At 43.8% G+C, this 21,332-nt stretch overlaps 2 protein-coding genes across 2 annotated transcripts; both read right to left on the bottom strand.

The window, feature by feature from the left end:
- Nucleotides 1-4,460: 4,460 nt before the first annotated feature.
- On the bottom strand, nucleotides 4,461-7,169 carry si:dkey-90l8.3 (LIM domain transcription factor LMO4-B). The gene is made up of 5 exons (XM_034541651.1): nucleotides 6,819-7,169; nucleotides 5,940-6,179; nucleotides 5,731-5,827; nucleotides 5,249-5,407; nucleotides 4,461-4,985 (listed from the first exon to the last, which is right to left on the bottom strand). Exons 2-5 carry the CDS (start codon nucleotides 6,152-6,154, stop codon nucleotides 4,977-4,979), a joined length of 480 nt encoding a protein of 159 aa, XP_034397542.1. The 5' UTR covers nucleotides 6,155-6,179; nucleotides 6,819-7,169; the 3' UTR covers nucleotides 4,461-4,976.
- Nucleotides 7,170-12,009: 4,840 nt separating this feature from the next.
- ccn1l2 (cellular communication network factor 1, like 2) lies at nucleotides 12,010-16,108 on the bottom strand. Its single transcript, XM_034541860.1, has 5 exons — nucleotides 16,037-16,108; nucleotides 15,668-15,881; nucleotides 14,580-14,942; nucleotides 13,532-13,734; nucleotides 12,010-13,111 (listed from the first exon to the last, which is right to left on the bottom strand). The coding sequence occupies exons 1-5, from the start codon at nucleotides 16,103-16,105 to the stop codon at nucleotides 12,809-12,811; spliced, it is 1,152 nt and encodes a 383-aa protein (XP_034397751.1). The 5' UTR covers nucleotides 16,106-16,108; the 3' UTR covers nucleotides 12,010-12,808.
- Between the last annotated feature and the right edge of the window lie 5,224 nt (nucleotides 16,109-21,332).

The following is a 21,332-nucleotide window of genomic DNA, read 5'->3' as shown; positions in this document are numbered from 1 at the left end:
AATGAATAGAAATAGAAACTGTTTTAAAAATGCATTTGAAACGCAAAAACAGAATTTGGAGCTTAAACCAGAGAGCAGCATTAAATGAATGTATGAATGAAATGAGCTGTTCATTTGCAACTGTGTTTGACGCTATTGTCTTATCTCATTACACATTTCTCGGACTTAAACATGAACATTAAGAATTGTATTTGTAGATCCAGGGCTCAGGTGTTCAGAGCAGCAACATCTCGTGCATTGACTTCTAGAGATGACTCCTACTAACAGGACTTCCCCAATAGAACATACTCATCCATCCATGTGGGGCCTTTGATCTAAATGGCCCCCGGGCCTTTCCAAAGACTACGAGTGAAGCACTGATCATTTTATATGCACAGTACTTAAAGTATGATTGTAATGAAAAAACAGTATCAGCCTTATTATTATCAAACCAATGCATCATTCTAACCATAGTTGGGACAGTGGAGGTGAAAGAGACGATACATTTGTTGTCACATTTATCTGTCTGTGTGCCTCTCTATCTCTGTATACACCATTCCTCAACCGTGTCCAACAGTGACAGCCGTGGGTAATGACAGTCGAACGCTTGCTCGCTCCTCATTTACTCCGAGCTGGCGGTGTAACAGTTCGCTCAGAACTCTTAAGTGCTTGTTAATTTAATATGCAAATAAGTCTCTTGACAATCTGAATGCATTTTAATGAAAAGGCTGCTGTCTCCACGGGCTGGGCTCCTGCAGGTCGTCGACTCTGGCTGTGAGTGGTGGGGGGACAGAAAAAGGCCACGGGCAGGTTGAGCAGACAGCACAGGGGAGGTGTGGCTGAAGGATAGCAGTGAGACACTGAGGTACAAAGTATTAGGGGCAGAGAATGGAAGCCCAGATGGTACTTTGTATTGAACATGCATGGTGGCTGCTTGCAGCCTGAACATGTGTCACACATGGAGGTGATGCTGCTGTCACCTCGGCTCTGGCCTCCTCTGATCTGTGTCAGCCAGTGTTCCCAGCAGATAGAGCTTTAAAACAGAATGAGGGGTTATGAAAGGGAGCAAACACAAGCATCAGCCTGCACAAACAGGATAGAGTAAAACACACACACACACATACTCACACACACACACACGCACACACACACATCCCTCTGTTAATGACAGACCTTAGCTCAACCTTTGCCTACATATGGGTGGCGCAACGTGCTGAAAGTAAGGTGAGCGTGTTATTGGGAAGGTGGGGGGTGGATTGCAGGCGGTGTTAAGTCAAGCAGGAACCCTCAATGTTGCTAATTTATTTACCGATTTAATTAGATGGATAGAGCCCTCACAGATATAAGAAAGAGAGGAGAGATGTTGCCAGCGTTACAGCACTTTAATTACGGTAGCAGGCTCCTGATCCCTGCGCTCCGCTGTCTGGGGAGCCAGTTAATTAAAATCCTCATTATTTTACTTTTAATTAGTTCCCCCCTCTTTTGTTTCCTTTCACCATATGGCCGTGTTCCGTGGTCAAATTAACGTAATTGAGCTAATTAAGCCGATCACTTTAATTATTCAAAGCGTTGCGATTGGCCAGGAGAACTTTTCTCCCTCTCCCCTCCCTGACATTCCTGTATGAGGTTCAGAGTTGTAAAGTCACTCTCTTTGTCATTATGCTCTACTCCCATGCTGAAGGCAGTGAGTTATGTCTGCAACATGCCTCACTTCCTTCATGTCTCATGTTTCACTCCCATACAATGCGGGGTATGCAGTGCAGCACTGGAGACCTCAGTGGATTCAAAGAGGATTCAGAAACCATCAGAACATTTAACACACGATGGTTAAGACAAATTAGGTGCGTGCTAGTAGTTGTCGTCGCTACATCTGGAGCTCCATAAATAGCTTTGGCAGGCCGAGTAGCTTTCAGAAGGATTGTCAGCGAAGCTAAATGCCACAGACTTCTTTCAACGCTATCATTGCATTTACATGCTTGCATTTTGAAAATGGTGACAACCAGATGGCAGTTTTACAGCAAACATTCTTATGTTGAGCTCAATGCTTCAGGGTGGACAAGGCCTGTCTATCAGCATTCATCTACAGCACATATTACTACTCTCTGGCATCCTTCATTGTCAGAATCATTTATATCCATAACCTATTCAACTTTATTCCAATCGTCATATACATACATACATGTACATTGCTGGTTTTACTTATGTGTGCTCAGCATCTGTTTTAGAGGCAATGACCAAGCAAATAAAGTCTGACTGGGGTTTTAAAGTTGAACTAAAACGTCAACATCACAAAGAAATTTGCAAATTGATTCAACTGACAAAGAACCAGATGAACCTGATCAACAAACAGGAACATTGTACAATCTTGGGAGAAGTATCCTGCCCTGTGTGACATGCATACATGTCATATATAACTGCATAGTATTTCAATTACTCAAAATATAAAGAGACTACAAATGGCAACCATCTTTTCAGTTTCAGCAGACATAAGTGAATGCCTGGTTGCCTGGCAACCACTTGTACAAGCTGGTGTTGAGCCGTGCCCATTGTGAGCCCTTTCTGGAAAACAGACAATGCACTTTAAACTCTACTTTGTTTAGACACACACACATATTGCACTGTGATTAAAAAGGACAAGAGTTTACCAAATCAAATCATATAGCATATTAGCTAGATGTATTATCGCTAACAGCAGTTGACGAGTAATCTCATTGACATGCAGTTCAAAAACACCAAAGCAATGAGCATTTAGAATTAAAAACTGAGTCCAAATTGAAGGGAAACTAAAGCGATAGTTCAATAATTCCATTTTGAAAAGGTTCCTAACAGTAATGAACAAATATGAGACCTGTGTTCTCCTGCCGCTCAGACCTCACTAGTTTACATCTGGTGACACAGAGCAGACGCCAACATGTCGTCTCACTCCAAACTCCTTCGGACGAGATGTTCCAAAGAGCTTCTGGCTGTCAGACCAGCGGATCAGCATCAGGAGGAGCTAAAGGAGGCAGCCATCTTGGATCTATATCACAGGAGTGTCTGGGCAAGAAGGAGGCTTCACGGGTCCTCCTCCTCTTCATCATGAGCATGTAAAAATACCCTGGCATCATCTTGTGTCTTGACACATTGTGAAGCGAAGGAGCTTGGGCAATTACACTCATCTGCATGTGTTAATATGATTAATTAGTGGGAATAAACACTTTCCTATGTCACAAGCTACACAGTGAGCCACACACCTGCAGTAGCTCTGATAAAAGACAACGCCTCATGGCAAAGAGCCTTTTATTGAGACCTGCTAATTGACATATGAAAACGTTCCGGCTAATTAGGAAAAGGCAGATGAGGCTTGATTAGTTTGAATGCAAAGTGTAACTTGTGGTGCAGTGGGACTCGGGAATGTGCCAAGGTTTTATTTCTCCTCCATCACGATACAAAGATAATTGTAAGTGTGATAATTTGCATACGTTAATGAATTTGCGTGATGCTTCTTGATCAGACGTGGAATAAATAATTGATGCAGTATCAGCACCTACCATGACAAGTGGGATGTTTTTGAAATAGCTAAGCGCATTAAGGTGCGAGTTTGATGGTGTGACAGGTGTGAAAGTACAACAGATCCTATCTTCTGCCATCGCACTTAACTCACAACCTCCGATGGTATGCGAGACAACAAGTTTTTACCCAGCTTTTAAAAAAAAAAAAAAAAAGGCACAGTTGGAGCGAATTGGACACAGCAGCTCAAGAAAATAAATTTCAAAAACCATGCAGAGTGTCGGAGAACAAAGAGCTGCGATGGAAGACAAACCAGTCTGTGTTGGAGCTTTAATTGGAACATGGTAAACAGTAAATACATCAGATTGTTTCAAATGCCCTGGATGTAGAGGGGGCCACTCCCCTTTAATTAGCCCGCTTTCAGATTAGGCTTTGTTAGAGGCAGGCAGCCACGGAGCCAGGCAGCCACGGGATATGCCCCGAGTTCAACCTCCCAGGAGCTCCAGCAGCACAGATACAGGGCTCATGTTTAATTGCTTCTGTAAATGGTCAGAGCTCAAGCCCCCTAATTCCATTCCTCGGGGTAATCAGGCATGTTTTCACCATACAGGGCTAAAGAGTGTTAGAGAAACGGTCACATCCACCATGCTAGGAACCATGCAATACATTGCCACGCGAATGCCTCTCAGGGGCTTCAAAATGACCGCAGCCCCTCTTCATGACATGATACAGGAAAAATGTTTTAATTCAATTTTTGTTTTGGACTCCACAATTAGTGTTTTTCACACATTGAACAGGTATCTGATAAAGAAATCAAACAAAACCGGCACTGGATAATTTCAGTTCTTGGGGTCTGAAAAAGCAGCAATCATACAGCAACATTACATTTTTGTTTTCCTTGAGTGCCGAAACGGTCTCTGCTGTGGGTTTGAAGCTCACTTTAAGGTTCCCCAACACTGAACATTTTCAGACACTGATTTTTGCCTGACACCAATCCATTTGATAACTATTCCTCAGTGTGTAAGATCTCAGATTAACATATACAAGAGAGATCAAGAGTTCATTAAAAACACTGACGCTCAGGGGAAATAATGCCGCACGGGATAAGCAGAGCTCTGACAGTCACTTTACGGCAGTCCATCATAGTTCATTCAAGCATCTTTTATTCCCGCTTCCAGTTGGCGCAGGCTTTCATCCTCATTGTTTAACCACAGCTTTCTCTTGGTCCCAAAGAAGCCTTTTGCCAGTGCCATCCACACATACGGCACATCTTTGATGATGCACAGACCACTTTAACATCGAACACAACATGAATGTGAATGTGTACGCGGTACATAGTCTCCGATACGCTGACGGACGGGGATCCTGGTGAGACATTGTGTTCTCCATGTGGAGGAGAGGCCGGGCAGTGATGAGAATCCACAACAACAAGGACAGAAGCAGGAGAGGAAGAGTGCACCGAGGAGAAGTGAAGCATGGGGGGTGGAGGGACGCAGTACTTCTGCCACTCAGCATACCTGCAGATAACAGAGGGAGAAGAGTCAGGGTTGTCTTAATGTGGGAATACAGAACCCCAAAGCTCTTAAATGCACCCACATGAACAAATGGAATGAAACCTACTAACATGACAATAGTATCTTCATGTAGCTATAGTCAAGGTGGCCACTCGTAATCATTAAATGAAAACATTTATTGACCTCTGATATTATCTTTTTTATTGGTTTCTTCAACATATTTACATTACAGATGGTTCGGTAGCATCAACAGCCCCTGTATTCACCTTCTGGTCTGTCAGCACAGAGCTGCTCTGAAGTGGAGGCAGGTGGCTGTTGAGCAAGACAGCGCCGGGTCTGTCGTGCTCACAGAAGATTGTGCCGTTGATGTAATGGAAGTGATCGCCTGGCACCAGTCTGTTTCTACAGGTGGCACAGCTGAAACACTACAGAGAACATAAACAAACAGAAATGGATCAAATGTAGGCCACTAAAGCACATTTGTATATTTTAAGCATGATATCAAGAGCATGGTATCTTGCGAGCACCTGATGTGAGAAACTAAAACTGGATAGATAAATATGAAACACTAGAATCTAATATGTCGTAAAAACCCCTTTAACCAGTGTCTTCATCAGAGTTTAAAAGTAGAAACATGAGGAAAGAAGATGGAGGGCCCTCTCACTGTCTGTCTCCACCTAATCCCAGATGTTTCTGTCAAACGAGCAGCGGGAGACAAAGCGCGGTGACGTGAGACTGGGGGATTTACCTTGAGGTGGTAAACATTTCCCTGCGCCCTCATCACCATTTCGTTGGCTGGGATCGACTGTCCGCAGGCGCTGCACGCCCCGCTGTGCCCGAACAGCCTGCAAACACAAAAACACAGATTGCTCCGTCTGCACAGCCTCCAAAATCTCAAACCGGCAGCTTCCTCTCCGCCTCCGCCTCCTCCCCCTGCCCCCTCTTCCTTCCTCTCACCTGATGTAGTCGCTCCGACACAGAATCATGCCCCCTTTGCTGTAGCAGGTGGTGCCAATGTCTCCCAGCTGGGCTTGGCAGCAGGAGCACTTGAGGCAACGAGTGTGCCAGTAGCGCTCCATGGAGAAGAGGAGGAAGCGGTCGGCGATCTTGCCCCCGCATCCTGCACAAGACCTGGGGGCCGGCGTCACGCCTGACGCCTGGCTGTTCACCATGCTGATGTGGGCCCTCAAAAGGCTCCTGGACACACAGAAGAGAGGTTTGACAGTTGAGACTGGAGTAACGGTGAGTAATGTTCACGTTCTTAAGACAACAGAAAGACTCACATTCCTTGCAAAATGTCTGAAATATTAGCTTTTTATGTAAACTGCATTTATTTCTCTTTCCATTGGTGGATAATGAGATAGCCAATTAGGTGTGTAATTAGATAGCCATAATTACAAGCAGGAGCTCTCAGTAAACCTCGTTTAGTATAGACACATTTCCCCTTGCTATGACAAAGATAGACTAGGCTTCAGTGGGACTGGTGCGGATTGACAACACGGTCACTGGGAGAGCTGGGAGAGCCGACCAGCACGTGAAAGGTCATTCTAATAAAACACAATTCCTTAGCGTTACATCTGTTAGATGAGAGTTTACTGCAGCTCTAACCAACACAGCACACGGTTCTGCTTTGACATCACAGCACCATGAAGAGGAAAGTCCTGCGTGTAGAATACAAGCGTGTGTTGTATTCTGCAGCACTAGTTCCAACTTCATAAACTATCTGTTATCTGACTGACATGTTGGCCACAACAAGGAGACGCTAGCTTAAAGAAAAGCTGGAACGGGAGTCCGAAATGCGTGCGCAGAGAGAAAAAGAGACAGACGTGTTCCTACCTTCACGAGCCAAAGGAGATGCACTTGGAGTAGGTGGGGAGATATTCAAAAGCAGCTCGACACGCGCCCCTTGATGACACTCAGACTCGACGTGCTCTGGTCTCCATAGCTCTTCGGGGAAAAGGCAAAGCAGCACAACACGGAGCCCGGGACGGACTGACGGGGACGGGAAGAGTTGGACAAACTCTCACCGACATCCAGCTCCGAAGAGGAAGCAGCAGCGTTACAGGAGCCCGTGAGGAGGAGACATGGCGCAGCTCCTCTCCGTTACAGCCGACCACCTATCAACATTCCTTCATCTGTTCCAACGCTTTTGACAGCGACTCTATTCATCAAATTGCGCAAGGAGCTATTTAAATTACCAAGAGGGGACGTAACCGACGAGAGGCGCGCCGCAGCCAATAGGAGAGCAAGGGGGCGTGTCCGCAGTCAAGATGATTTATGAGTTTATAGTGGCTTATTAGTACGTACATTCACTCCCCAAATGCCACTGAGTGTGTATGCGGTATTGACATGAGAAGCAGCTATAAAACAGATTGTGGTGTCGTATTGTTTATAGTGTACATGGATGTAGATCATAACTTCTCTCAATAACAGTTTGAGGAGGTAATGTGTTCAAAAAGCATTGTCAGAACTGTCCAACATCAAGACATCAGACATAGTGCATACAATTTATGATTCATTTGAAGAGGCACATTTTAAAAATTAAATACTTAAATGCTATATGTCAGTAGCTTACTGCTCGAGAATGTATGGTTATTCACAACCCGCCATTCTTATATAGAACATGTGTGTGTTTTCTAATCCCTTGAGGAAGGTCAACATACGTTGATGAGGCAGCGATTCCTTGTTGCTCAAGGACACTCCAGCAGGCCAGGTTAAGTCTCAGTGGGTCCCTGGTCTTAGTCTGTACATCACCCTCACACCCTGCTGTACTTGCAGCTGAGAGCCAGTAGAGGACAGCATCTTATAATGTTGCAACAAGCAGATCGGTTTGTACTGTATTTCCTGATATGTTTTAGTTTATTAGATATTATAGAAGGAGTGAACAACTAAATGGAGCAGGAACATTGTAATAGTTTGTCTCCAGCAATCAGCTTTATTTTTTCTCCAACTCTGTTACATCTTTGAATTAATCATCTTAAATGTGGTGTTGCGGTAAATATATATATATATATATATGCACTTCCCCAATGTGACCACTGGAGGGAAGTGAACACTCATGATTCTAAGTAGACTCATTTTAACCATCAACTCCACCAGTATTGAGGCAACACTGTACTAACATTTCCCTTCAAGATAAAACAAAAAATGGGATTATAGAATCTTATACAGTTCTAACAATTAGTAGAAAACCATTTGTAGAAAATTGGAGTCGTCCATCGGTTGCTCACAGCTTATTTCTTAATTTCTGCCCTTTCACAGATCAGTGTCTCTGAGACACAGATTTGTCCCAGAGACACTGAGACGCTGTGTCTTTTTTGAGGACTTTTTTTCTTCTCCAAAGACTATACCTCTAATAACTTTGCACATGGGGCCTTTCAATGGATCTTATATTGTAGAACAGTAAATAGTAGCTGTAGTTGTGCGTGTTAGTAGTTGTAGGAACAGCAGTGACAGTAGTACAGTAGTAGTGGTAGTATTATTGGTATCTTTCAAAGCAGTTAAAATTACAAATTGCTTTTCAAAACACAATGTGTAAAATACAGATACTTTTGCTAAACATATTAAAGCCATTATTTTACAAATATGATCATGAAAACAAGTTTCAACAGTTATATATATAATATCTGCAAAAACTGACATGACTAACATAACTTTGTGTTGAGTATTAATTATCAATTGTTAGCATTCTAACACACTAAATTATATCCGCACCACCATATCAGCATTGTCAATGAGTCGCCAGCATTGGTATAGACATACCTTTTAACACAGTGCAGCATTTCTGTATAGTCTCTACTTTGACTACATAACATTAGTAAAACATTCCTACAAGAGGACATATGATGTGGAGCAGGGTCCGAAACGGATACCAGTAGATGCAGTAGTCGTATCAGCAAGCAGCAACACTAGTAATATTAGCAGTAACACAATGACAGTAGTTTTAGGAGAAGCAGTCCTTTGAATCAGTGTTGACATAGTGTTTGCTCGACTCAGCCTAAACCTTTGTAGAAATGTTGACCTGAGTTCCATAAAAGATGCGTCATGTTCCACACGTTTGTTTTCTGCACAACAAGCCAATAACAAATCATTTGTATGACGTGGGTTATTGTCCCGCATTGTGTTGAAAAGGAACCACTTCAACACATCCTTTTTCAAAGGGCATGCCGGGAGGGGGGGGGGGGGGGTCAGTGTGGCAGCCAACTTGATTTCCATAATATTTCCTCTGTCAAGGCCATGCTGAAAGTCACAGCTCACCTGTAACTTCCAGTCTGAGTTCCCGGCCAATACAAACCGCTGGGGGGCATCACAATACCAAGACAATCAAATTGATGAAGTTCCTTCCCTGTCACCCACTGAGGCTCTATTTTCTCTCTCTTGAGGGAAAGCACCTTAGTGTCATCTGAGTTTCATGGTATTTGCCTAGAAATGAGTCATCCTAAATGCTTGATAACTCCTCAGTAAACAAATGACAATACATTGTCATTTATCTTTAGAAACCGATGAATATCATTGAGATTCTTTATAGTAATGCGAGTATCTGTCTGTAGTATCAAATGATCAGTAAATGTAAGAGCTAGTTATGCAACACATCCTCCATTCTCACTTCCAACTTGTCAATGCCTGCAGCTTGGTCAGTGGCCTTATGCTTCAAACTATGACGCTCTACGTATGCCTCCAACATCAGTGTCGGACGGGTCAGAGACTTTTAAAAGTAAACGTCTGTCTTCACAAAATCAAAAATATTCAAATGTCAGCCTCCATCCATCCCAGAGTACCCAAAACCTTCTGTCAGGCTAAGCGGATCCTTCCCTTTATTTCCAGCACCTGTCTGCTCCTTAATAACTAAGGATGTGAGTTTTTTTTTTAAACTCATTGCATAGATAGACAGACAGATAGATGAGGAGCAACATACATATGTTCCTAATATCTGCCTACCTCTGATTCTCAAAGTGCCTTTGATTTCACTGAAATGCCACAATGACCCTTAAACAAATGAGCAGTCAAACGTTGTCATGGGACACCAGCCTTAGTGTACAACAACTCTGTTGAATTTACACCAACCAAACAGTTCAAGCAGACAAACATCGTCATCAAGGGTAATGTCGAACGGTCAAATGGGAACCGTTGGCGCCATCAGTGACGACAGCAGATGGTAAGGAAGTCTCCATAGTGATATGGTATGTCATGTGTGCTTTTAAGCGGCTGCCTGTCAGTTGGCCGGTGAAAGAATTCAACCTTGTTTGAAGTAAGAGGATGCAGAGAGGGATACTTATATTTGATCAGTTGAATTTATGATAGATAGGAAAACGTGCCAATATAACTGACATACTATTCAGCCCAAGTTAGAACACCCACGATGCGCTGTCAAAGGCTTGGGCATGAACCAAATCATATTAAATTGCTCTGCTACTGGAAGTAAGTGTTTGCCCCTGTGAACTTATGGTATCTGAGACTCTATGTGGGGTCATGGACAAACATGCTGGATGAGAGAATGAGCACTAAATATTTTGTAACGTCATTATTGTAGGGGGCATTAAAACAAAATTGACTAAACACAGTTTTGTTTACTTGCACAAATACTCAAACACGCAAGAACTGTGAGCTGCATAGCATGAGTCTTCATATAATAAATACAATATATATATTATTGGATAATGAGATTACCATGAGATTAGCATCAGATATCCATGGTGCCCTGACAAAGAAACCTAACCTTACTTCTAGTGCGTATTGGTTTTACATCTGATAAATACCTTCACACTTCTTTAAGAATGAACCCTTTCCGTGTGTAGTAGCCACTTAACTGCTGCCTGGTCTGGTCCCACCACACTTAATATCTCAGGTCCAGTTGTGACTGGAGTCTGGAGAGTTGATAGAGATGAGGCCCACTGCATTAGGACTGACTGGGGCAGTCAGGAGTGTTCCTCCCTCCTTTCAGAAGGAAGCAGAGGCCAGGGTGAGGAATTTAGTGGTCCACCGTCATGTTTGTGCTCCAGACGGAGCTTTGTGTAAGGCCACGAGGCCTCAAGAACGCAGAGCTGAAAAGGTGTGTGGACGTCTGAGAAGCTCTACGGTAAAAGCAAGACACTTATTAATAAAGGGTTAAGGGTTCATTGTTAGAACAAAGGTCTGAAAAAGATGTGAGGGTGATGTTTGCCAAACCAAGGATGTTGGTGTAAACAAGCCAGAAATATGTCCGTTGAATGAAACATTTTCTTTAGGGTACTGAACAATACAAAACTGTGAATTCTTTGTTTAATTCAGCAGGTAAACAACTACCACTGCAACAGCTGTGGGTCACGTGAGACAAACACGTATTATCAGGATAACGGGATGATGCATTAATTGACGTGCCTTCTCAGAATCATTCTAATGTGTTCCTTTGCATTATGTTTGCAAAAGCACAGCCATTGCAGGTTCCTGCTGAAGTGCTGTTTTGACTTAAGATCATTGAGTAGGAAGCGGGAAGAGGCTTTAAGTCCCTGATATGATTTTGTGTTGGGCCTGGTTTCATCAAGATGGTTCTAGTTCAAGTAGCCTTTGGTTAGAGAAGCTGGTTTTGTAAACAAATAAAAGTATCATAGTTTATAGTGTAGACTTGTTGGAGTTAACCTGACCTACCAGATGGTTTGTGAACAGAATCTTAGAAGCCATGACTGGGAACTGGAAGAAAGCTCTCAAAGCAAGTCAGTAGAAGAGTGAACACATCTCTTACATGGAGAGAAGACTTCAGTGCCGTCTTGCTCTTCTTTCAATGAAGAAGTCCTCTCCAGCTGTGATATAACTGATGCTACTGCAGCATCTTCATTGTCGTTTAGAATGAACAGTTGCTGCTTTGTGTGGCTCCTCACATGCTGATTGGTCGAGACACAAACACATTACTTAAAGACTGACAAGATGGATTTCTGTGTGATCTTGTGATATCGTGAGACAACACTAAAACAGATAGTAAAAGTGCAGCGTCTGCAATGCCTCTCCATAGATTTATTATTATACATTAACCAAAACAATAAGCTGTATTACAGGTTGATACATTTTTATTTGATGTGCAGGAAATTACAGACCAAAACATTCGATGAACATGTGTAACACGTTTTAAATACATAGCATTATTTCACTCCTCAAAATAAAACATTGTATGTACACTGTGAAGGACGCACACACACAAAAGTAAAATATTAAATCACACCCCGAAAAATGAGGCGATCCTAGTATTTACCACTCCACAACTAAGAGTGAAGTACATATACATTATATTCTTTGATCAATATACTGTAGTAGCATAATGAGCACATACTTATGAAGGTTTCTCATCCTAAAACACACGCGCACACACACACACACACACACACACTACAGGTGTGTCACAAAGGACAGGTAATAAAGAACACACCGCCCATATAGTAACAAATTAATATGTCTTCTAGTTCTTCCTCATTATTTAAAATGTCCCTAATTTCCATCACTTGTCATAAATGTTCCCGATTTGTTTAAAAAACTTCATTCTGTATGACTGTCACATGACTCTCTGTGGAGAGGACACAACATTACAATTCGATAAAAGAAGTTTCCGTAAAAGCATCTGCCAACAGTGTCATAGAGTGTTGTCCTCAGTGCTGCCCTGCACAAGAGCAGTAACACTAGTGTGGACAGACTGATGTGATTGTAGCAGGACACTTAAAGTGCAAGCGAGTGTATTGCATAGTTGGGGGTGGGGGGTTAGGCAGGGGCTCACCCTGCCGACAGACTGACAGACAGGCTTAGGCAGGGGGAGGTGCAGAGTCTTTGCCCAGTGTGCCAGGCCAGGAGCCAGGCATGAAGAGTCAGTGCCTGAAGGTGTGGATGTCATTGTGGAGGCTGACTGAGGGGCTGGAGGGCCCGCTGTGAATCCGGCAGCTTGTATTGCAGCTGCAGCGCTGGATCCACATGACTTTTCTGTAGAAGCCCTCTCCATCGGGGCAGTGGAAGCGGAGCATCACTGTGCGGGAGAGGGAGGGTGTGCAGCAGCGGTCGTCGGTGCAAGTCCCACAGGTACGAGGGCGGTACCGCTGGGTAGTCGAGCATCCGGCGAAGGTGATTCTGACCGGTTCCTGGGGGCGGACAGTTCGCTGACACTTCTTCCACTTCTGGATGACAGAGATAGAGCCACCGTTAAAATGGCATCGATAAACTATTATTGAATTTTCATCAAGGAACAATGCAGTATTCAATTATTTACTTTAGCTGACTTTAACTGACAAATCGGCAGGCTGTAATCATCTCGAAGCCAGACCACAGGACCGTTTCAAAGAAATGAAGGAAAAGAGAGACGTAATGTCGCCTTATATCCCTTACATCCCACTAATATTTGATGTTCATTTATTTTTATTTTTTTTGTGGATTTTACAGAGACAATGCACACCAATCAACAGTAAAACTGTAAGTGAGCCAGAGGCTAAATGTTATCTGCTGTCCCTGTCCAGATTTGTTTGAAGGCAGTCACAAATGACAAAATGTCCAATCTCCAATATTCTTTCATTTCCTAGTAGGTGTGTTTGTTAGCGTACCTTGCTAGCTACAGGAAGCTGAAGCTCACATTGCTGGATCTGGCACAGTCTGGTTTCTCTGAGCAGCCGACAGTCTGGGTTGTCATTGCTCACTCGACTTGAAATGCCCATCCCACACGTGGTGGAACACTCGATCCACTCAGTGGTTTGTGGGAAACAGCTAGATTTGAGTAACACCTCAGACATGGGGAAGGACACCATCTCTGTGGGGAAAAATAGTCAAAGTCATAATCAAACAATGTATCACAGCAAATACTAAAGCATTTAGGGGTTTTGTAATCTTGGATCTTTGAATCTTGATCTTCAGAATAAATTCTAATGTGATGCTATCGCTTGCCCCAGTAATGGAAGATGTCAGCCATTTGAGCACGATATCTCAACAACAGGACACATTAGCTGTGGACATCTATAGGCTGAATGACACTGTAGTGTCAATATCAGGTCAAAATCTTCACTTCAACAAAAATAAATATCTAGGTCTGAAGGTTGCCATTATATTAAGTAGAGTACATTCATGCTCCCCTAAGGCTAAACCCCTTCCTGTAGTGCCCCCCTCAGGACACAATATCAGCTTTACACTATAGCATAACACTGTCACGATTAAAACGTTCACATTCACACTAGAAGACTTTAAATCAAAATCAAAATAAGAAACATATTTTTGTTAAATATATATATATTTTCATTTATTTTTTATTAAGAGATGCCTAAACATTTCTGACCGGAATATATATTTTATTTATTATTATTATTATTATTATTATTATTATTATTATTATTATTATTATTATTATTATTATTATTACTGTTATTATTATTATTATTATTTATATAGTTTGGTGAAGTCAGAAGTATCTCTCTGAAACCGGTTCAACATGGATTCCAAAGCAGTTTTTCATAGGATTTGTCTAATTATTAACCATGCAATAGGAACATGTTGTGTTCAGTGTTTCTAACGCTGAGTTTGGCTCATCTCCTGCACACCAACAATAATAAATCTCCTTCAGATCACATTTAGTGTTGGCGGTGGGCCTCAGGAGAAGCCCACCTCTGAGTGTGGCCCCTCTGGCAGCAGCTGGGTGCAGAGGGTGCGACTGGGCCTGCAGCAGGGCACTGATGTGGTTGGGAAGGGACCGGCTGTCTGGCAGGGAGGTGTGTGTCATCTCGTCTGGCTCCTCACTGATGTGGTTGTTGTCGTCACACACCCACTCCTCGCAGCAGCTGCCATCGGGCCGGGCCAGCCGGGGACGTGAGCAGCGCCAGCCGGGCAGTGGCACTTGGCGAGGACAGAGGGGCATGCAGCCCACCACCCTGTCCATACAGGTGCACTGGTGCTGGCAGTTGGGCTGGAAGTCCTCGCCATGCTGGTACACACGCCCGCTAAACTCACATGGCAAACCCTGGGCCTCAGCTGTCACAGACACACACACACACACACACACACACACACACACACACACACACACACACACACACACACACAGGAGACACTGCTGTGAAGGGAGACCTTTGAACTTCATGGGACACAGTGGAAAACCTACATTTATACATAAGCACAATCACAAATATATCATAGTCAGCATCAAACTGCACAAATAATGTTACTTTCTATAAGGGAATATTTCATGATTTCTGAAAAATTTGCTTTCTATAAAAAAAAACAATGTGAACATCTGTGCAACAGAGGCAGAAATATCCTTTCTGTCAGCTCCTACAAGCCAATCTCCAAAACTCTGGATCCTAAACTTCCCATGATGCAACTTCATATTACTTTTTATTCGACCCTTCCCGGCTGGAAAACGCACACATCTTTAAAACGTTACACTTCTAGTTTATGATACAGATTTGCTGATGACATCACTAGGGTTATTTTCTGAGCACTTCAAGACTGAATCGTTATATGTAAAATCATAAGAGTGCTGCTTTACAGTAATAACACTGGTTAATTAAAGGTGGCCTCCTCTAAGAGGTGACATCAACTAGTCCCGTGGCCAGACCCTTTGGGCCTGTGGACCTTTAAAATGAATTGATGTCTTGGGACTCCCCATAATGTGAGCTGTTGTGTTGTTCCATCAATGTGCGGACATAAAGTTAAAAGCAGTTTTGTATTAAAGCTTTACAATGTGCTTCACTCACCTCTACACAGTCCTCTCTCAGGGTCTTCTCCGGCCCCCAGATGGCAGCGTAGACCCTTGATGTGATCGCAGGGCTCGGTGGCACTGCAGTCCTCATTAAACTGCCTGGCACAAACTTTACAGCAGCCACAGTGGTCAGTCACCCAGCTGACGCCAGGCGGGCATGGCTGGGGCGAGGGCGGGCAGGAGCACTCAGCCGGGCACTCACTGGCTGCCTGAGGACCAGGGTCAGAGGTCAGGGCAGGATGGGTGAGAGGGTAAAAATGTACAAACAAAAGAATAAGTCCATCAATATTGCGTATAATGACTAGACAATGGGAAATTTCACAAACAGAATGTAGTCACGTAGTCTGAAGTCGGAGCAACTCACCATCGCTGCAGCGCTGCTGAGCACAAACAGGGTGGAAATGATCTGCTGCATAGTAACAGGGCTAAGCATCCTGGTAACGGCACATGAACTAAAAGATCAGATGGACAGAAAAATTATATTCCAAAGGAATAAAGATTGTAGAAGTAAGAAGATTTAGATCGACCATCCAAAGTCCCCTAAGGAAAGAGGTCTGGTTGTCGGTTCCAGGATAAAAATGTATCCACAGTTCAGAGTCTGTGTACCGAGAGGTACACCCGTCTGCTCTTCTTGCTCTCCGACAGTAACTTGTTGTGAGCACAGCTCAGCTCTACTTCATAGAGAGGTTTCCCTGTGCGGGGCCTGTTCTTATAGACACACATGCCCCGCCCCCTTCGCGATACCATTACCTCTCCTCTCAAGACGGCTGGAGAGTGTCCAGAGGAGGTGGTGTGAAATACTGACAGAGACGGCGCCAAATGACTGTGTTGTTGTGGACATGTGACCTCAGGAAGAAATGTCAAGGTGTCAGAATGTACAAATGAAAGTGACAAATGTTTCGTAAAAAAGAGTGACTGGTATGTCAACCAAACAATGATTCAAATGTGTTGAGCTTCAGGCCTCAAGGGTCATTTTAAGCCTGACGCATACCGGCAAGAAAACAAAAGGGAACGATTGGGGGACAGGTATCATGGAAAACCTGAGTGGGGAATCCCAATCCATCATTGTTGAGTGTTTGGAAGGGGAAGAAGGGATGTGGAGAAAATCCCTGTGAATACCTCTTCCACCAGCTCTGGCCAACCAGCTGGGCTCTGTCCTCTCCCACTGCAGTGTGCTGTGGGACCCTGTGCTCAGGACATCCTGTGTTCTCTCCATCTCTTTCCGATTGGGCCTCATTCCAGGAAATACAGGCCTGTCCTCAGGTTCCCATGATTGGTCGGAAAAACTCTACATTCCCATTGTCATCCCAGAGCACGTAAAAAGTGTTTTGCTGGAGAGCAGGAAGGTGTTCACATTAAGAACTGGCTCACACCGTCATGAAACATGGGAAATTTGATAATACTGCACTTCTCCCTTTGCTCCCCTGAAAAAGTAATTCTGCATTACATAATTTCAGAAGAAATGACCAGCTGTGCTGTGGGACCTGTAGGACAAAATAAAGCAGTATGTAGCAGGGATTCCCAATCTGGGTTTAGAGACATCTAGAAGGGCGCCAGAGGATTAGAGACATGCAATTGCATGCGTATCAATATTAGCCTAAATCCTTACTTTCTCCAGTAAAACATGTAGGAAGTATTGTTTTTGAAAGCTTTGGACTATTTAACTTTGCAATTTCACATAATTTTGGACCTCTTTACGTGCAAAAAAAGCTTCAAGACTAAATTCTTATTGTACTACACATGATACCACCTTCATTGGAACATTTAATTATTCTGGAAATGTCTGCCCTGTAAATGAATATTCTCTAAATCAAGAGATTCAGAAAACTTTAAAATAATGTTTTATTGCAGGCTCAATCAAAGATCACAAATAAAAAGTTATTATTAAGACAGTATCATAATTGTTTCACAAAAAGGACGTGAACACATTGTTTTTATGTTGGCTTGTGAGGCCCTGTGCAAAAACACTGGCCACAGAGCCTGATGTGGAGAGACAGTGTTACGAGCACTGATGCGATCGTTCCTCTAACGTGGAGGTCTGAAACTACACCTCCAAGTCATCCATGCTGGGTGAGGTCAAAAGTGTGCTCCGACATGTCAATAACCACAAACAGTGACGTCACAGTATACTGACACACCCTTGAGTACACAGTGCAACCGAATGGTAAAAGCATTAACAATACTTTTATATTATATAATAATATAATATTTTGCTGTTAAGTTGCTCCTCAAACATCGAAATATTTTTTGGGGATCCTTCGTGGCAGTAAAATACTGACTTATCACTTTAAGTTGTTTTGGAGAATTTCTTTCTTTAAGGGGCCACAAACCACAGTGTTTTGTAACTATATAACTACATCAAAATAGGTTGCATGTAGTAATAGTAATAGATTTGTATTTCAATAAATAATTTGAATGCTATATACTTCAGAAGCATTGCCACAGTTTCTGGCATTAAAGAAGTCGAAGATGAAAAAGGACTGACCTCAGACCCCACAGCACACCCTGAAAGCCTCATCAAACTTGTGTATGGCCTTAAGGTTGAACTACACACAGCTCACTTCCTGAGAGCAGGTGTTGTAGCTCCAGACTGTAACGCTGATGTTACTGTGTGCAGCGAAAAACAACAACATCAAACCACATGCAGCCGGCCGGCTGGGCTGTAAAGCCACTGGGACGCTGGAGTGGGGTGAGATGGGGGATGAGGGGATGTGGGGGGAGAGCACCTTGTTGGGCAGCAGTCTGGATTCTTAAAATTCCTGGCCCACAAAGGCAGGATGTGTGTACTAGCCACGCTGCGTAGGACACTGATGGAGGAGCGCGAGGAGGAGGGAGTCGCACAGGGGTGGAGGGGTTGCCAGTTTGGCAGCCTCCTGTCTGGACATGTGCCAACCATTGTTTGTCAGCCAGGGAAACATTTCCAAAACACATGGAGGTCAGGAGTCGGCGGCGATTCATCACGCAGCTCTCGGCTATCTGACACCATCCACCAGTCAGTCTGATAAACATTTTCATACAAAATACAAACAAGGTCCCTTGTTTCTGCATGAACCAACCTGCATTGATTCTGTACCCATAGACGAGACTCTCACTGAGGCTTCCTTGAAATGTAATAACGGAAATGGCAAAACCTGCTGAACAACTCAGATTCACACCTTCATGGCGATCCAAAGGATAAACAAGAAGTGTTTGCAGCAGGCAGGCAGAGGTGCTGTGACGCTACAAAGAGCTCACAGATGTCCAGGCCGGTGTTTTAGAAGTGAGCAGTCAAATTAACACTGAAAAAGCCCCGGTTTGAATTTGCCGGTTTCAGGACTTTAAAAGATCTTTTTCCGCAGCCCCTAGATGCCTTTTCATAAAATTACTGATCGTTCACCAATTATAATGTGACTGCACTTTGTCATAGCCAAGAAGTATCTTAAAAAGCCTGGCATTAAGTCTTATTTAGTTCATCATTCATAATATAAATAAATACAGTAGCGTTTTACTGGGGCCCAATGGATGGGGGAGAGGGAGCTGGCCCTTTAACAATGTGTTGGGCAGAGGACCTTGCGAGTGGTCCAGATAGTCTCCTAGGACGGCTCCTTGCGAGTGGTCCAGATAGTCTCCTAGGACGGCTCCTTGCGAGTGGTCCAAATAGTCTCCTAGGAAATGTTGTGGCAAACCTTGGAGGCAAGATTCAGGAATTAAACAGGAGACTCAGAGACAGTAATTGTGTAACAAAAAGTGTCCTTTATTAAGCAGGTTTGGGTAAAGGGGGATGGGGTCAAACTCAACAAAAGGTTCCTCCCGGTCGGGGCCGAGTGTGATACCTCCTGTCCGAAGTGGCTCCTCTCCAGAGGTTCAGGAGTCTGCCTCTCCTGTTGCTTCCCACTGCAGAGAAGATATGCTCCCTCTAATTACCTGATGTGCTGCAGGTGTGACCATGTGCCGAGTAGCTCAGCACCTGCACTAAGAAGTAGACGCCCTTGATCACCTCCCCCAACCTGTGTTGGGGATCCGCCCCTTGTGCTCTGTCTGCTCCGCTTCCCCCTGGTTTGCCACAGTGTTCAAAAGAGAACGTACATTGACTTAGCCATGTTTTCATTTGCTATTAATGTTGTTATTTGTTGTTGTGCCTGTATGTGTGTGCCTGTGTGTGTGCCTGTGTGTGTGTGCCTGTATGTGTGTGCCTGTGCTTGTGTGTGTGTATGTATGTGTGTGTGTGTGAGATGTGAGTGAAACCTGTGCCTTCACCCGTTACATATCTGCCACATTCCTCATGCTGGTGTCCTTAAAAAGCTCCTGGTTACACTGCCGTCATCACTCATCCCACTTATCCCAAATGGGTTCCATTTTCCTTCAAACACATACTGACCACACTGTACACACTGATCACCAGCTGAGTATTAAAATTCATAGATGAGTGTGAGCAGATTATGTCATGAGCTATGGCGAGTGTCAGCAGGCATCTGCACATCAGTCCTCTGATGTAAAGGTCAGCTCTCCGTCACCTTGACCTTCGTTTCTTTTCTTTTTACACACTACATTTAAGACTGAATTTGTCTTCTGTAAATCAGAGCAATATCTCATTTAGCATCACCTTGCATTTTTTTTTTTTTTTTACATTGAAACTGTTGGAAGTGAGACCAGGTTGGACTGGTTCATCTCCTATCTGACCAACAGGACCTTCTCTGTCATACTTGTAGATCCCTCCTCCTCTTCTGTGGCGTCCCACAGGGTCTATTCTCGGCCCCCTCTTATTTACTTGCGACACCAAGGGTAAATCGTGCGTGGACATAACATTGTTTTTCATTGCTGTGTGGATGACATGCAGCGTTTATGTCCTGATAAAAACCTGTGTCCTTTATAATGTCCTGCCTCCCTTTTTATTAAGAATTGGTTGTCCAAACATGTCGAGCAGTTAAATTACTCTAAAATCCAAAACTATTATGACCTCTTCTGACCTTTCAGCATAGCAGCATTACAAAATCTCTCATCTAGTCGCACTGCTTTTCTAATAGTGTTTTAAAAAGTGACCTCTGTCCTACCTTTTGATTTGTTGCGTAATGCAGTGGAGTAGATAAGGCAGCCCACAAGCTCCTGGGATGAATCAAAGAGAACGATGAAGTAGGCTGGTCCTGAGTCTGGTGGATTCTGCAGCCACATACAAAAGGGAGCCCTGCTTTGAGCTGGCGGCTGCCCAAGCCGCCAGCAGAGGGAAGCTGTGGCCTGCACATTCCTCCACAGCAGCTCATAGGAGCGATGACAGCCGGGAGAACAGAGCAGCTGGGGTGTACGGTTTGACCATGTCCTGGATGTAGACCGGACCCGATCTGTTCGCAGCACGGTACGCAAGTACCAATGTTTTGAAGCGGATGCGGGCGGCTACCGGTAACCAGTGAAGGTTGCGGAGGAGCGGAAGTAGTGTGTTCACAACGTTGAACAACAATAAGGTTGTCATCGTTTCATCACTATATTGTACAGACAACAACAGAGACGCTGACAGTTGGGCAGACATTGTAACAGCTCTTCTAGTGAGTAGGGTGTGTGCTAGTTAGTGTGTGTGTGTAGTTTAGAATCCAACATTGGAGGACAATGTATACAGGGGCATTATTATTTTTTTAACTGATGGCTGAAGGCCTAAAACTGAGGTCATCTGAGTTTTGCAAATAAAAAAG

This window comes from Cyclopterus lumpus, chromosome 9, assembly GCF_009769545.1.
Source record: "Cyclopterus lumpus isolate fCycLum1 chromosome 9, fCycLum1.pri, whole genome shotgun sequence".
NCBI classification, from domain to species: domain Eukaryota; kingdom Metazoa; phylum Chordata; class Actinopteri; order Perciformes; family Cyclopteridae; genus Cyclopterus; species Cyclopterus lumpus.
This window is presented reverse-complemented; position numbering and strand designations above follow the sequence as displayed.